Raw genomic sequence first — 14,625 nt, 5'->3', positions numbered from 1 at the left:
GTACCTTACCTACCTCCGTATGTAAAGCTGGTAAAGTAACAAACAGGATGGAACCGGTTAGACTAGGCAGCCACCGTGGCAGTGCTTGTCCACGTGACGGTCGTCCAAGCCAAGCCACGGTTCGGAGTTGATGAGTCAGTCATCTCTAGTGCTGGGGAATCACGAGTAAATAGCTACTAATAAACTATGTGTAGTTCACTACGGCATATGTACACAGCGTCCAAACCCACCCTAGCCCTATGCACTGCCATCCTGGATATTTGGGTCGATAGAGTGACTTGGTGGCCACCAAAAATCTTCATCGAGCGCCTCCTCTAGCTCCTTAACACGGTCGAGCCCAAGTCCCGGCGAGGCGTCTGCAAGCTCCTCGCTATCGGTGTCCCCGGTCAGGTCAATAACTCCGCCTTCCATGTTCACAATTAGAGGCTCGCGACTCCGTGCCTTTGCTCGTCGCTTGGGTTTACCAGGCATCAGCGTCAGAGAGCGAGGTTGGCCTTCGCCATCGCTACATAGATCAATAACATTATCGCCTAGGGAGGTCATGGGGCTTGCTGGCTCGACCCTCTTTCTCTTGTTCTCGCCTTGTCTTAGATTTCGGATTCGGGCGAGTTGAATTTGGGCCCCAACGTCCCTTCGAGATTGCTCGTCCAGTCCGCTCCGGCGTTCTAGCGGGATCCCGTCAAGTTGACGAATCTGGAGTTCCGTTCTGAGCGGGGTCTGCGCAACCCTTTCGTCGGGTGTCCCTTCCGGTCGAGCCCAGGCGGCAAAAGGGCCCGTGTAGTGAGGGCCTTGTCCAACTCCATACACGGGGTGCAAGGAAAGCTGACCAGACGACAACAAACCGCGCCCAGCTCTAAGGCCCGACTCGGGCTCCGGCTCGTAATCTTCACAGGGTAATTGAGTAGCGCGCTCGAATGTGAATGACCGTTCGTCGGTATTGAAAAAGGGCCCCGACGATAACACGTGGATGCCGCCAGCAGCATCTCCGACCAAAAGGTTTGATTTGTCGTCTGAAATGGTTGCGCTCATTATTTCTTCCTCTAGGCAAGCCGTATCCTCAACAAGTGCATCCTCCGATGACTTCAGGACGTTCCACCTCTTGAGGACACCGTCGGATGCTCCGGTATAAAATTGGTCGATTCCATTTCCCCACAATGCCACCCTCACGCCAACATCTGCCTGTTCTCTAGTAAGGGTCTCGTCGGTTTGATTGAGAGGCCCACCATGTGGGAGCTTGAGGACAACGTCATTGTTTTTGCGATAATCCCAAACATATGTATTCCCATCGGTACAGCTGGCTGTCACATAATTGGAGTTGACAGGGCAAAACGTAACGTCGTTAATATCCAGTGCGGGACAGTCAAACTCGTAAATACCCCTTCTCGATTTGAGAGGCTCGTAGTGACGGACGACGGACCCGATGTTTTTTAGCCCTGTGGAGCTCCCGGTGACGAAAGCCCCCGAAGTGGGATGCCACTTGATGTCGAAGATGTTTTGTGAGTTGGGTAAAAATGGCAAAGGGATCGCCTCCGCTTCCCCAATATGCCAGGCTGCAAGAAGACCATTTTGCGGTATTTCATCATGCTTTTCAGCAAAGCCGGCAAGCAGTATATTCTTTGTGGAGGGAACAGTTCCCCACGCCAAGGATGTTGGCACCAGTTCAATATCCTTCCTATGCCGGTGTTTGAATGGTTCAAGAGGAGTGTATGTAGACTCCCCGATGTTCCACAATCCAATGGCATGTGTTCCCGTTGCTAGCACATTGTGTTCAAGGGCCGAACGGGCCATGACTTGCACCTTGGCGTCATGCCGGAGGGTTTTGCAACATGATGCTTTCCCACCCGCAAAATCCCAGAGCTTAACCGTGTTATCATAACTTCCTGTGAACAGAAAGTCATCGAACCATTGTACTGCCGTGACGCTCATGAAGAGCCGAGTGTCATTCACTGCCCTGTTGACACCACTTCTTTCTGGTCGTGGAATGCAATGGTCAGGTAGTTCTTCCAGGCAATTTCGAGTCAGGTCCCCAAGGAGAAGATTGTTTCCTCTATTATACTCCATGTTGTGTTCATCGCATTGCGCCGTGGCACCGGCTGCAAACCTCGTTCCGTCGGGTGACCAAGCCATCACTACTACGTCATTTGAAGCTCCTTTCCATTTTTTGCAGAGTTTGAAGTTGCTTGCGACATCAGAGTTGATTTTTCTGTTCACGTTGCATCCCAATTCTCTGTTTTGCAATAACTGGCCAAACTTTTGAAAGCACCGAGGTCTGCCGCCCGGCGGAAGTTGAGTCTGAGAGACGATCGCCTTGACGACGCAAGGAATCGACGGTAGATTTCCCTTCTTAGCATCCTTGATAAATGTATCAATGTCCCTATGATGGCGCCGGTATAATTTCGAAGCACATTGCAGATAGGCGGCCAATTGATGGATTTCCTCGATCTGATGTTGACCACCGTTGTTTCGTTCTCTTTGCCCTAGAACCTTTGCCATTAGGCGTTGGACGTGTACAATGTCCCGCTCGCCCGGGGACTGTAATAGTTTCAAAATTGATGTGCTGTCGCCGTGTACTCCCTGGCTAGCAAGTACGTGGGAAAGCTTGTATATCCACGATAATTTCAGTGTAATTTCATCAGACACGGTGCAACTTGATAACGCTTGTATAACTTGATCGGCAAGCGAAATCTCTGGGTTTGCAGTCCATTGCAAGCCGTGGAGTGATAGCAGCTCTAACACAGCCATCATTTCATCGTCACCAAAGTCAACGTGAAGAACAGCCTCGGGGCCCTTAATAATTCTTCGAGCATAATTCGCAGGGTTCAATTCTGGGGAGTAGCATGCATGTTCCAAGTCCTTTAGTTCAGCCACCGTTTTGAAGCGCAATTTCATGATTCGCAGCCCTTGTGACGAAAAGATTGCGGACTGCTGTGTGTGAGGTGGGGGCTTGATATCTTTGTCATGGGCCCGGGATGGTAGGGTTTCCATCGACGGCGGGGTTTGACTAGGTTCTGAATCTTCATCGGAATCAAGATTAAATAGACATACTGGCTCATAGTAGTTGGTAGGTCCAGATTTAGATCGACCGGAGCGGCGCGTTCCTGTTATTTGGTATTTATTTTGGTCCATTTCCAAATCCAATGTGGCAGGCTGCTTTGGTGAGAACGAACGTTTTCGGCCACTTCTAGGTAAAGCAGTTGCGCGCTCATGGCTAGGCTTCAAGCTTTCCTTCGAGGATTCTTGGTACGTAAGGATCTGTTGGCGTTCAGGACGATAAGTCGTGTATTTGGAGAACTCATCAGAGGGCGATTGTTGAGCCAAGTTGTTTTGTTTTCTTGGTTTTCTCTCGAGCGTGAAGCTCTCGGAATTCGCGCATGCCATCGGCCATGGATTGGTAGAATCAGGATCTTCCTTTTCCAAAGAACCTGAAATATTATGCGAAATCGCACGACCTTCTGAGCCACCACTGTCGTCTTTCTGAGGTTCTTGGGTCTTATGGGACGAGTGTTTCATGAATTGAGACAGTAGATTCCTGGCCTCCTCAATTATTGAGGTATTTTCCGATTCCACTTGCCCAAAGTTAGGGGAAGGCCCGAAGCCAAAGCTTCGGCTCCTCATATTTGAATGTTGTTGGGACATGCTTGTTGGCATATGGGGACTGAGTACTGAACATGAGAGTAGGCTTATTTTGACCACAGGGATCGAATGTCATGAAAATCTGAGAAAGGCCTGCACGTTAGCACTGCAAAAAAAAAAAAAAAAAAAAAAAAAAAAGGAATAAGAAGAAGTAATGAAAGCAACATACATAACAGACTCAAAGAGAAAATGCCTGTTGCTGAATTGTTCCCACAACCTGACGTTACACCTGGGTCTAATCGATTTACTGGCAAGTCCCAGATGGGGTCAAAGCGGGGAGATGCTTACACCAGAATGAACTGGGTCAGAATCATAGAAAAGACCTTGAGAATAAAGTAACGAGGATCGGCGCCATTTCGAGAGGGTAGGAATCTGAATTGCGGTTGATCTTGAAATTGTTGCTAAGATGACACATTCAATGCGATCATAGCATTCCTCTGAGAGCACAGTTTATCAGGGTTATTTTGTGCGGGTTATATTAGTACTTCGCCTCCATAAGAGGGCGGTGATAGGGTATAAGTAAGAGAAAGGCGCCACAAGTCACAATCCTTATCACACATTTCTGTTAGGTTGACATCTTGAACGGCTGTCCGGTTTAACTCACAAAGAATTCAGATGTGACTTGACAGGTGTAGTCAGATGCGGTGATGATTAGCTTGTGTATCCTTGAAAGGGGCCTTTCAGACTTTGGGCGAGTAGAAGATGAAGGTGAAGGTGAAGGTGAAGGTGAATGTGAGGACTCAGTATGCAAGTTGCTTGGCAACCACAACGCGTGAAGCGCGATCTTCTAGACGTGATGGGGGCACCATTGCGTCAGGTACTTATAGCCTAAAGTAGTAGGCGGTTGGATGCTGCCCGTGCGCTTATGTGAGCTTTTTTCATTCTGTAATTAGTTGACCGTAAGATAAAGTAAGGTAAGGTAAGGTAAGGTAATAATATGATGGGTGCCACTCCATGCACAGCATATCTAATGTGATACATAGGTACCTACCTTACATACCAGGAATGTACAAGGTAGGTAGTATATTACAATACTCCGTACATAGTTGGTACCAGGTACTTAACTACCTACCCTAGGAAGAACTACTCCTGAATAGGAACACTTCTCTTTTCGCAACTAGATTCTACATCTCAATCAAGTATGGACAATCCCCTCTGAAATATACAAACGACAAGAATCAAGCCTGAAAAACAATCATTCCTTGTCATAATAGACCGGGGAACTTGAAGGTGACGTGTGTCTACCTAGAAACCTTGCCTCTCTTCCGGACAGATACCATAGCGTCGTAGAGAACATCTTTGAACGCAAATAAGAATGCCGCAGTGATGGCACTCTGGGTCACTTTTGGTCCAATACCTGCGAAACTCTCGTGTGTCAGTCCGGGTCTCAAGTCGGAGAGTCGAGTTCTACCCACCCTTGTACAATCCCATGTATCCTTCCTCCTTGATGATTCTCTTGACGCTTCCATTCAGACTTTCCTTCGGACCATCCTTGCTGGCGACATGCATTCGACTTTTCACTGTAATGTAGGGATAGGTCAAAGAAGTGGCCAGAATTTTGCCAAGGGCGCCGAGGTAGAATGCGTCCTTTGGTGTCATGCGCCTTCGCCGCTCCACCATGTTTTTCAACTGCTCAAAAATGGTGTACTGTAGGATTGGATTTATGACCAGTACAAGTGCCGGAAGGACACCGGCAAAAAGAGCCTTCGGGCCCTCTTGCCGCAGCAAGCTTATCAAGGTGGCAATGGTAGATGTCTGTGATTTTTTGGGGTGGCCACCAGGCAACGCGGCCTCATCTGAATCAGACTTGCGAGCCGTCATTCGTGTGTTCACTACCCAGATTGGGTTCGTGAGTAGGACCGTTGCACTTCCTGCAATCGCTCCTGCGATCATGGATTCGACCGTGGTGAGCTTTTTGGCGGCACGACCACTCTTTACGGCGGCCTTCTCAAAGGCCGAACGCGTCCATTCATACCAGTAGTAGTATACGAAGTTGGTAACACTTATACCAAATAGGGCAGATTCAAGACCAGAGTAAAGCCCACTAACACCCTCCCGTTGGACAATGCGGCGAATGGCATCGGCAGTCGTAGAGTGAGCCCGCTTAGATTCCACTTGCGCTCGGGTTGAAAGCGTGATCAAAGGGTATCTGCAAGATGATAGCTGTCAGTAGTGTTCCGTTGACCAGAGGGATTGGGGGGTAGAGGACGCACGTCAGTATCATAGACAGAATACCCCCACCAGCACCAGCAAGTGCATGTGCTATATTATCACTTTGTTGCGCTGCAGCCGATGCTACAACCACCTTTTTGGGGCTTTCAATCTTAGACTGAGACATTATGAAATGGAGAATGAATATTCAAGAAGTCCTGACGAACTGTCGTCTATGTATGCCGGGGATGATTGTTCTGAAGTTGTCGAAGGGCGTCAGAATGCGCAAACGCCAGAGGTTTGAAAAGAGCGTGTTCTGGGTTCAAGCACTTTCCATTAAATCAGGAAAATACTGTAGTAGGTGAAGAAGAGATGAAAGGGGAGTGGGCATTCGGGGTGCGAGAATGATTCGGCTTTGGCAGGCGGGCGATGATTTTCATGACGTTTACCGAAACCTTTGCCTCGGCTGATGTATACTAAGGTAGGTAGGTAGGTAGGTAGGTAGGTAAGGACCCAAAACTTCGGCGCGTTTTAAGTTAGATTAGGTCCATTGTTTCCCAACCGGCACTTGGCGAGGGGGGCCAATGCAGCGGTTCCGTAGCAGGCAAATATGCTGACTTCAAGCCAACTTCCACTGAATCAGAAGTGAGTTCAAGATACCTACTCCATACTACCGGCATGGGAATGGGACAGAGTCCAAGTTACCCGGGCGCACGTATGTACATACATACGCGGTACAATACAGTAATTGACATGTATTGCAGGTATCCATGAGCCAAGAAGGTAGGTATGTACCTTACCTTACCGGTAGATATGGATCCCTTGATGTAACGGTATTTCCATGTGATAGTCAATCATGTGAGTGATCTAACAACAAAGGGCATCTCATCCTTTCCATTTCTTCGATACCCACGTAACCATGTCACATATATAAATTCAATGTCTGTCCGGGGCATTTTTGTTTGTGGAACTCATTGAAAAGGCACAGATGAAACCGAAGTGAAATTCATGAGCCGGTACTATATCACCAGATAAACGCGTTCGCCGATAGCCATGGTTTTCCTCCATTACTCAACCCGAGTGAAGTATACGCAAGGAGTCCCACCAGCTAAGATATACTAGCAAAAAACAATATTATCGGCGAAAACTTGATAATAAAAAAATGGGAGGAAAGGAGGCAAGATATTGAAGCGCAACACAGAAAAGGAAATTAAGAAACCAGTGGTAGAAGAGGCGGACAAGAAAAAGAGAGAAAGGAAATGGGAAAACGAGACAGGCACCACGGTTGTAAGCGATATTAAAACAAAATTGACAAGCCGTCTAAGCATGGTGAAACGCTCGTGCTTGTTCCCCGATCGTCGTCTCAGATGTGAAGCAAGTCATAGATACCAGCCCTGCCATATCAGGTTTCATACAATGCAGTCCGACCAAAGGGAGCGAGCAGACAAGCCAATTTCCCCAGGCAGTGCGTTCACACTCTTTCGATGCATTGCACTATTACGTAGCTGAGGGTACCGGGAATTTAGCAGCAACCACCTCCAGATCCAGATTGAACACCCTGGCCTTGACCAACCTGCACGGTAGGTTTGTTGTTGACAGTGGCAGTACCCATGCGTTCCTTAATCTGCCTTGCCATTGTCAAAAAAGCCTGTTCGACATTTGAGGCGTTCTTGGCGGAGGTCTCCAGGAATGGAATTCCTAGACTATCGGCAAACTCCTGCAATGACATCCCAGGTCAGCCCTTTGCCATTTCCATTGGAAAAAGCACCTGATATCCAAGGCGCGAAGGCAGGAAGAAGCCAACAACGTACCTTTGCCACAGTGTATTCAACCACCTTCTTGTCTTCCATATCGCTCTTGTTGCCCACAAGAAGTTTATTGACACCTTCGGTGGCGTAGCGGTCAATTTCCTGAAGCCACTGTTTTACGTTGTTGAAGGAGTCCATGTCGGTCACGTCGTATACGACGCAAATTCCGTGGGCACCACGGTAGTAGGACGACGTAATGGTTCGGAACCGCTCTTGACCGGCAGTATCCCACTAGACTATCCGTCAGTCATCGAGTAGACACCCCTTCCGGCAGTGGGTTCCCTACAATCTGAAGTTTCACGGTCTTGCCATCAAGTTCGATCGTTCGAATTTTCTGTCATGGGATGGTCAATACCAACATGGCCCGGTCTAGCATAGAGAAGCAGGAGGAAAGGAGAAGAGGGAAGACGTACGAAATCGACACCGATGGTAGAGATATAGCTTTCTGTGTAGGTGTCGTCGGCAAATCGGAGCAGCAAGCAAGACTTTCCAACACCGGAGTCTCCGATAAGCAGGAGCTTGAAGAGATAGTCGTATCTGCATATCTGGTCAGGGAGCCAAATCACGGCAGCGGGATAGGGTTGTCTTCCGCCGAAGAGATGGACGGCCGGGGTGTACTCTGATCAACCGATAAAATCAGCAAACAAAACTCCCGAGGATACTGAAAAGGGCGCATTCTCCGCAGGAAGAGATCCCAGGCAGGCTTTCGGAGGGGGAGGGGCGGACGTAGAGGCCGGCTAGCAGAAAGACGACTTACCACTCGGGATTCATGATGGTCGGAGTAGGGATGCGAATCTGTTGGCGACTGCAAGGCACTTCAGGAGGTCCAGCGGCAGAGGTAGCCGGAAGCGAGGATCAGTACGGGTGGAGGGCGCTCGCCGGGATGAGATGGAGTTGAGAGAGGGTCTGATGTAAGTGGAGGCTGGACGTGTCTAGTTCGATGGAATTTGGCTGGTGTCTTGAAATGGCGGATGCGTTGCTGAGTGCAGGAGAGCAGGCGAGCCCAGCGTGCAGGTTCCAGCACTTCTTAGTCAGGCCCCCGGGGGTTGGTCACGCCTGGGACCGTTTCACGTTGGCACCCCTGATCGAGCCTAGTGCCGTTTGCCAGTACGAGGTAATTACGTCGTTCCTTCCTCTCCCTCGAGAACCACGATTTCTCGGCAATTGACCAGGCCGTCATAAGTCTCCTGAAGGGACCAGATGATACTTTCCTTGACCGCTGCCCCTCCACGAGATAGGATATCAACTGGCGGTGTCGTGACGTTGGGAGTGGATCACATGGGCTGCTGACGAGAATCTTTCAATAATAATACGCTCCTCTACAAGGGAAGGCAGATGATGATGGAATTTGGGGGCCAGCCGATTTAAGGCTGACCCGCGGAATTCTCACCGGTTCAACAATCCTACATATCTCTAGGTAGGGTCTAGGGAGTAAGATAGTATAGTATCGGTGTCACTGCCCAGGCAACATCGAGGTTCAAGTTCTTCCGTTCATGTGGCCTACCTGCTCCGACGCATCAAGGGGCAGCCCTACTCGTATTTATGGGTCTGAAGCCATTCCAGAATCAGTGCTTCATCCCTCTCTTTGTAGCGCGCATTCGTGCGGATGCTATCCGAAACGATCACCAACGCACGATCATAGGCACTCGTATCCTGTTTCTGGAAGAACGAAGCGATATCGGTTCCAACTTGGTGGTCCGCAAACTTCGACAGCCCCATCCGCACAAAGCGCTCGAACACAACATTGTTGGCTGACAATTGAGACTCGACCATTTCCCAGTTGTTTCTCATGTATTGCCATAGGAGATGCCGGGCCTTGGAGTTTGCTGCCAGGGAAACAGCGCCGTTGTGTACATCCTGGATGGCCACCTTGTCGGAAAATACAAAGTTCAGATAGTCTTCGACCAGGTCCGCACTGGTGGTCCGCCCAAGTGCTGCCAGACAGATTTCTTTGCCATCCACGGAATCGGTCCGGAGATATTCTTCTTTGACAGACATGTACTCATCTCGACCTCCTTCCGATATCGCAATGCCGAAGATTGCTGAGCGCAAGTTGGTGTGGATGGCGCTCTTGTCTTCACCTTTAGCCCAGAGTTGGAATCGTCGTTTAGCCTCCGCGATGATTCTAAATTACAGCGTCAGTCGCCAGAAAGTCTATGGGTGAGCGGCTTGACGTACCTTTCATCGCCCGCAACCCCAGCCATCCCAATTAGAAGCTTTCGGAGCTGAACAGTGAGATAGTCCTCATTTGGTTCAAACTCCCACCCAACCCGTTCAGCAGCGGGAGATGCCAATTGGAGGGTAAACCTCTTCAGTCCCCTGGCCACCGATTCGTTCTGAGAAAAGACGGAGCGCAAATTGGCGAGTGATGAGGAGATTTGAGACCAAACCCTACAGAATTTGTCAGTCTCAATCTTGATGCATTGCAAGTAGGACCTGGGGTGAAGGGGGCGAACAGGTAATTTGTTTCCGCCTTGAAGCCTTCCAAAAGGGCCAATAAAGCTGCAGTTGTGCCCTCTCCAGATGTAGCAAGGGCAGCAGCATCGCCAATCAGACCGATCTTGTCTTCGGTACTCAACAGGTCCAGAGATTGACCCAGCTTTGATAGTCGATCTGCCGGGTAGTTGGTTCTGAAAAAGCCCGAGAGATCCTTGTTAATTTTGTAGAACGAATCCTGTCCAACATCCTGAACGGTGGCCGCTTTGGAGGTCAGAGCCTGAGAGTTTACATCCTCCAGTTTTGAGCCCGACTTGATTCCTAGTGGAATCCACCACGTTGTCTCGTCCTCCTCCGGTTTCGCGTCTCCCGTAGAAAGGAAGCGACCCTGGCGAATGCTTATCTGTCCAGGTTCTTCCGCGACGGTAACGACCGGGAACCCGATTTTCCTAATCCATGGGTCCTTCACAATGTTGTTAAAAAGACAACAACACTACCGTAACAGCGATGTTGAACGTACCATGAAGCTATTGACATCCTGATTGGAAGCTTTGCTGAGGGCCGACCAAAGATCATTGGTGGTCGCGTTGCCTACAGATTAGACCCTGTTAGTAAATATACCTTTGTTATTCATTCTCATGTCATTGACTTGCCGTATGCATGGGCCTTGAGATACATGGCCACTCCTCGCAGGAATGTCTCCCGACCAAGATGGTCACTCAGCATTCTAATCACGGAACTTCCTTTGAGGTAGCTAATATGATCAAAAATCTGATCAACCTCGAGGGCATTCTTCACGGGAACCTCAATTGGGTGAGAGGCTCGCAGCGAGTCGAGTTGGAATGCTTGTTGTACACCTTCAGCCTGCGTAACAATCAGTGTCTCATAAGGATATGTCAATGTTACCTCGGGAATTTCGTACGACAAACTGTGACCATATATTCCATTCTGTCCATGTGGTTAGTTATATGGAGCGACTGCAAGCCTCAAGGGATGCTGGGCGTTACCAGGGTAAAAGTGATCAACAGCCAGCCAACCGACCCATGTGGCAAAGCCCTCGTTCAGCCATAACTCATTCCACCAATCCATTGTTACCAGATTACCGAACCACTGGTGAGCCAGCTCTGATGCACTAACGGTTAGAAGACGCCAGAAATGATCTGCCTTGGTGGACAGGACTAACCGTGTGCTACAACGTAAGCAATGCGATTTTTATACCGCGTATCAGATTTTCCCTCGTCGAAAAGGACGGCAGTAGTGCGATACGTTACCAGTCCCCAGTTCTCCATGGCACCCATGGCCTAGGCAAGGTAGGTAAGTATTCATCGAATAACAGATGCAGTAGAGCCACATACGAATTCATGCACGGCAAGTAGATCCGCCTTAGGCAAAGGGTACTCTATCTCGAAGACCTCTGAAAAGTAGTCCACAGTGCGGTGAGCACACTCTAAAGCAAAACGGGCTTGGTCTTTGAGACCTCTCGTCGTGTAGACACGAACGGGGATGCTTTTCCCCTTGTACTGGCGTTGCGTCATGGCTTCAACATATTCGAAATCACCGACGGCCCAAGCAAGAAGCTTTTTTCAATTTTCCAAGCGGTTAGTACTAGCGTCGGCGGCGGCGAGGCCTCTCGGCATTAACTCACATAAGTGCTCATCACAGGAGTCCTTTCAAACGAAACAAATTTGAGGTTAGGGCTGCTACCCTCTCTCTCAGACACAACGGGCATGTTGCTAAGAGCCGTTTGACCCGTGGGAATCTCGATCTCGAAGTCAAAGGTGGCCTTCAAGTTTGGCTCGTCGAAACAAGGAAAGGCCCTGCGGGCATCGCAGGATTCGAACTGGGTGCTTAACATGACATGGAAATCGCCTTCCTTTGGGGTGTCGGCACCCGGCTCTGCCACTGGCCTGTACTTAGATCGGTAGAACCCGGCCATGGCGCTGTTCATGGTGCCTGTGAAGGCGATGGACAGCACAATGTCGGAAGGTGCGACTTCATTCGGGAATTTGAAAGTCACTCGTTCCGACTTTTTGTCATACGTGATGTCGGATGCCGTTGCCAGTTTAGCTCCTACAGTGCCAGCGGCCGGCGAGCTGTCAGTAATTCCATGCAGTGCAGGGCAGGGGTGATGGATGGCAAGCGTCACAGACCATCCTTTCCGAAGACTTCTACATGCTGAACCTCGAGCTCTTTGGAGTTCAGTACAATATCCCGGGTGGGACTCGTGACTCGAGCATCGATCTTGACGATTCCCTTGTAGGCCCATGAGCCACCCAGCTCGAGGTCAAATAAGGAAACGTGATAATTGACGGGAGCCACCCTGCAGGCCAGTCAGCAGGCGACAATATGAGGAACGAGGCGGCCGGGACCACTCACACGTCGGGGAGAATCTCTCTGTCTTTGCCCGCCATTGCACGTATTTCCGAAGAACAATGTCTCGCGAAGGGGGATGGGATAGCGAAAGGGTTGATCAAGCGGGATGGGCGAGCACGCGACGAGGAGGGAAGAGGCGAGCGGCGGGGAAAGTGGGAGGCACGCGAAAAGAAAGCTGCAGCGGAGGGGGAGGAGGGGCGGCGGAGGGAACGGGGCAATAATAGTAATGGCTGAGCAGTCACACCCGGACGCTTGGTTGACGTGACGCACCGTCTCCCCCACATTGGTTTGGTACTCAAGGGTGCTCGACGGTTACTCTCGGATAGCACAGGCCGATGGAGACGTGATTCTTGAACGCGCGACAGAGAGACCAACAGCCGGACAGCCGGACAGGACGACGAGCCGGCCAGAGCGGAAGGGAGCTTGGACCACCTCGGCCCTTTTCCCTGCCCTTGTTCCTTTTTCTTGGTCTCCAGACCCCAGTTCACCACACCCTCCCCCTCTCAGAGCTACGACCCCGTCATGGCAGATTCCGACGAAGAGTATATCGGGGAGATTTCCGAGGACGAAGACGATGGCAACCTGCAAGGATCGCGAGGGGATGCGGCGCTTGCACCTCGCCCAAAGAGAAAGAAACAGCGTGGAGGCGCGGAATGGGAGGTGTCCAGGACGTGGGAATCCTTGGTGGAGAGCGCAGACGGCACCATCAGCTCGACTGTCGAGGGGCTTCTGGAAGCTGGAAAAAGGAAGAGGTAAGCTCTGCGGCGGAGACTCGGTGGCCCCGATACCTCTCTAGCGGTGCCAGACGACTTGACTGTCTGTCCACGGAATCAACGAGGCTGAATTCTTTTTCTTTCTCCTTTCGCTCTTGCTCGCAGGCTCTTGAGGGACACAACGCCGCTACAACGGGGCATCATCCGTCACCTGGTGCTGATCCTCGACCTATCGCAGTCAATGACGGAAAAGGATCTTCGGCCGACTCGATATCTTCTTACCCTTCGGTACGCGCAAGAATTTGTAAAGGAGTTCTTTGAACAAAACCCTATCTCACAACTTGCCGTCCTCGGTCTGCGCGACGGTCTTGCAACTCGCATAAGTGACATGAGTGGAAATCCTACGGAGCACATCAGCTCGATACAAGCTCTGAGAGATCAGGACCCGAAAGGTCTTCCCAGCATTCAAAATGGACTGGAAATGGCTCGCGGTGCTCTATTGTACGTCCCTCCTCTTAATGCGCGTCAGAAATTAACGTCCACTGGAAGCTAATGCTTTGATTGTGTTCTCAAAGTCACACTCCCAGTCATGGCACTCGCGAGATTCTCCTTATATTCGGCTCCCTCCTTTCCTCCGACCCCGGCGATATTCATGAAACAGCATCAACCCTCGCCAACGATAATATACGTGTCGGTATTGTCGGTCTAGCCGCGCAAGTTGCCATCTGCCGCGAACTCTGTGTGAGAACCAATGGTGGCGATGACTCCACGTATGGTGTTGCGCTCGATGAGCAGCACTTCCGGGAGCTGATGATGGATGTTACCACGCCGCCGGCAACATATTCCCAAAAGCAGTCCACAAGCTCGCTCCTCATGATGGGGTTTCCGTCTCGTACTGTCGAAACATATCCTTCTCTCTGTGCCTGCCACTCGAGGCCTTCTTGTGGAGGATATTTGTGCTCACGATGCAACAGCAAGGTATGCGGCCTCCCCGCCGAGTGCCCTTCGTGCGGCCTTACTTTAATTCTTTCAACCCATCTGGCTCGATCATATCATCATCTCTTCCCTCTAATAAACTGGGTCGAAGTTCCATGGCACCGAGCTTCGCTCAGTTCTGTATGCTTTGCTTGCGGCATACCGTTCCCTCCTGTGCCTTCCGAGGAACAACTACAAGTAGCGGAGAGTCAGAACAAGGGTATGAGCATAAGCAGTCGCTACGAATGCACTGTGTGTAGGAATCATTTCTGCATCGACTGCGACCTCTTTGCCCATGAGGTTGTGCATAATTGTCCAGGATGTCAAAGCCGGACGGTTCATTCAGCCCGAGGAGAGTCTAGTCTAGATACAATGGATACCTCAGCATAGCAAGGCGTAATCTCTAAGCCTACATTGAAAGTCCTCTCATACACACGAGGGATGCGCGCAGGGTGTTCCGGCCTTCATAGAATGAATGGTACATGCGAAGAATGACGAGATGTCAAATATTATTATGCAGCAAAGGCACCGGCTTG

General features: G+C 50.3%; 5 protein-coding genes across 5 annotated transcripts; 1 reads left to right on the top strand and 4 right to left on the bottom strand.

Annotated features, from left to right (window-relative positions):
- Window positions 1-19: 19 nt before the first annotated feature.
- Window positions 20-3,981, bottom strand: P170DRAFT_71795 (WD repeat protein). Its single transcript, XM_024855348.1, has 2 exons — window positions 3,803-3,981; window positions 20-3,715 (listed from the first exon to the last, which is right to left on the bottom strand). The coding sequence occupies exon 2, from the start codon at window positions 3,646-3,648 to the stop codon at window positions 238-240; it is 3,411 nt and encodes a 1,136-aa protein (XP_024698406.1). The 5' UTR covers window positions 3,649-3,715; window positions 3,803-3,981; the 3' UTR covers window positions 20-237.
- Window positions 3,982-4,729: 748 nt separating this feature from the next.
- On the bottom strand, window positions 4,730-6,350 carry pmp47 (putative peroxisomal membrane protein Pmp47). The gene is made up of 3 exons (XM_024850341.1): window positions 5,847-6,350; window positions 5,049-5,782; window positions 4,730-4,990 (listed from the first exon to the last, which is right to left on the bottom strand). Exons 1-3 carry the CDS (start codon window positions 5,969-5,971, stop codon window positions 4,875-4,877), a joined length of 975 nt encoding a protein of 324 aa, XP_024698405.1. The 5' UTR covers window positions 5,972-6,350; the 3' UTR covers window positions 4,730-4,874.
- A 482-nt stretch (window positions 6,351-6,832) lies between these two features.
- Window positions 6,833-8,143, bottom strand: P170DRAFT_485932 (Rab family GTPase YPT1; the record flags this gene model as incomplete). The annotated part of the gene is made up of 4 exons (XM_024853926.1): window positions 6,833-7,501; window positions 7,596-7,823; window positions 7,879-7,926; window positions 8,006-8,143. Coding segments are annotated over 4 exons (609 nt in total), but the record flags the coding sequence as incomplete, so codon positions are not given.
- Window positions 8,144-8,814: 671 nt separating this feature from the next.
- P170DRAFT_71614 (M1 family metallopeptidase) lies at window positions 8,815-12,804 on the bottom strand. Its single transcript, XM_024855347.1, has 12 exons — window positions 12,405-12,804; window positions 12,179-12,348; window positions 11,674-12,098; window positions 11,384-11,605; window positions 11,212-11,329; window positions 11,036-11,152; window positions 10,935-10,976; window positions 10,682-10,873; window positions 10,549-10,619; window positions 10,049-10,491; window positions 9,771-9,983; window positions 8,815-9,717 (listed from the first exon to the last, which is right to left on the bottom strand). Exons 1-12 carry the CDS (start codon window positions 12,683-12,685, stop codon window positions 9,123-9,125), a joined length of 2,889 nt encoding a protein of 962 aa, XP_024698403.1. The 5' UTR covers window positions 12,686-12,804; the 3' UTR covers window positions 8,815-9,122.
- P170DRAFT_394401 (TFIIH/NER complex subunit SSL1) lies at window positions 12,679-14,548 on the top strand. Its single transcript, XM_024846059.1, has 3 exons — window positions 12,679-13,153; window positions 13,280-13,615; window positions 13,690-14,548. Exons 1-3 carry the CDS (start codon window positions 12,924-12,926, stop codon window positions 14,477-14,479), a joined length of 1,356 nt encoding a protein of 451 aa, XP_024698402.1. The 5' UTR covers window positions 12,679-12,923; the 3' UTR covers window positions 14,480-14,548.
- The last annotated feature ends 77 nt before the right edge of the window (window positions 14,549-14,625 follow it).

The sequence above is a fragment of the Aspergillus steynii genome, assembly GCF_002849105.1.
Source record: "Aspergillus steynii IBT 23096 chromosome Unknown P170scaffold_11, whole genome shotgun sequence".
Taxonomy (NCBI): domain Eukaryota; kingdom Fungi; phylum Ascomycota; class Eurotiomycetes; order Eurotiales; family Aspergillaceae; genus Aspergillus; species Aspergillus steynii.
This window is presented reverse-complemented; position numbering and strand designations above follow the sequence as displayed.

What these genes read in the sequence shown, in the direction of transcription:
- pmp47 (XM_024850341.1), bottom strand. Translation starts at nt 5,971, where the DNA reads ATGTCTCAGTCTAAGATTGAAAGCCCCAAAAAGGTGGTTGTAGCATCG. An exon ending in ATTCTGTCTATGATACTGAC is followed by an intron (nt 5,783 to 5,846) that starts GTGCGTCCTCTA and finishes ATCATCTTGCAG; the next exon opens with ATACCCTTTGATCACGCTTT. An exon ending in ATACATGGGATTGTACAAGG is followed by an intron (nt 4,991 to 5,048) that starts GTGGGTAGAACT and finishes AGAGTTTCGCAG; the next exon opens with GTATTGGACCAAAAGTGACC.
- P170DRAFT_71795 (XM_024855348.1), bottom strand. Translation starts at nt 3,648, where the DNA reads ATGCCAACAAGCATGTCCCAACAACATTCAAATATGAGGAGCCGAAGC.
- P170DRAFT_71614 (XM_024855347.1), bottom strand. Translation starts at nt 12,685, where the DNA reads ATGTGGGGGAGACGGTGCGTCACGTCAACCAAGCGTCCGGGTGTGACT. An exon ending in TACTTGCCGTGCATGAATTC is followed by an intron (nt 11,330 to 11,383) that starts GTATGTGGCTCT and finishes TACCTTGCCTAG; the next exon opens with GCCATGGGTGCCATGGAGAA. An exon ending in TCTCAAGGCCCATGCATACG is followed by an intron (nt 10,620 to 10,681) that starts GCAAGTCAATGA and finishes TCTAATCTGTAG; the next exon opens with GCAACGCGACCACCAATGAT.
- P170DRAFT_394401 (XM_024846059.1), top strand. Translation starts at nt 12,924, where the DNA reads ATGGCAGATTCCGACGAAGAGTATATCGGGGAGATTTCCGAGGACGAA. An exon ending in GAAGCTGGAAAAAGGAAGAG is followed by an intron (nt 13,154 to 13,279) that starts GTAAGCTCTGCG and finishes TCTTGCTCGCAG; the next exon opens with GCTCTTGAGGGACACAACGC. An exon ending in ATGGCTCGCGGTGCTCTATT is followed by an intron (nt 13,616 to 13,689) that starts GTACGTCCCTCC and finishes GTGTTCTCAAAG; the next exon opens with TCACACTCCCAGTCATGGCA.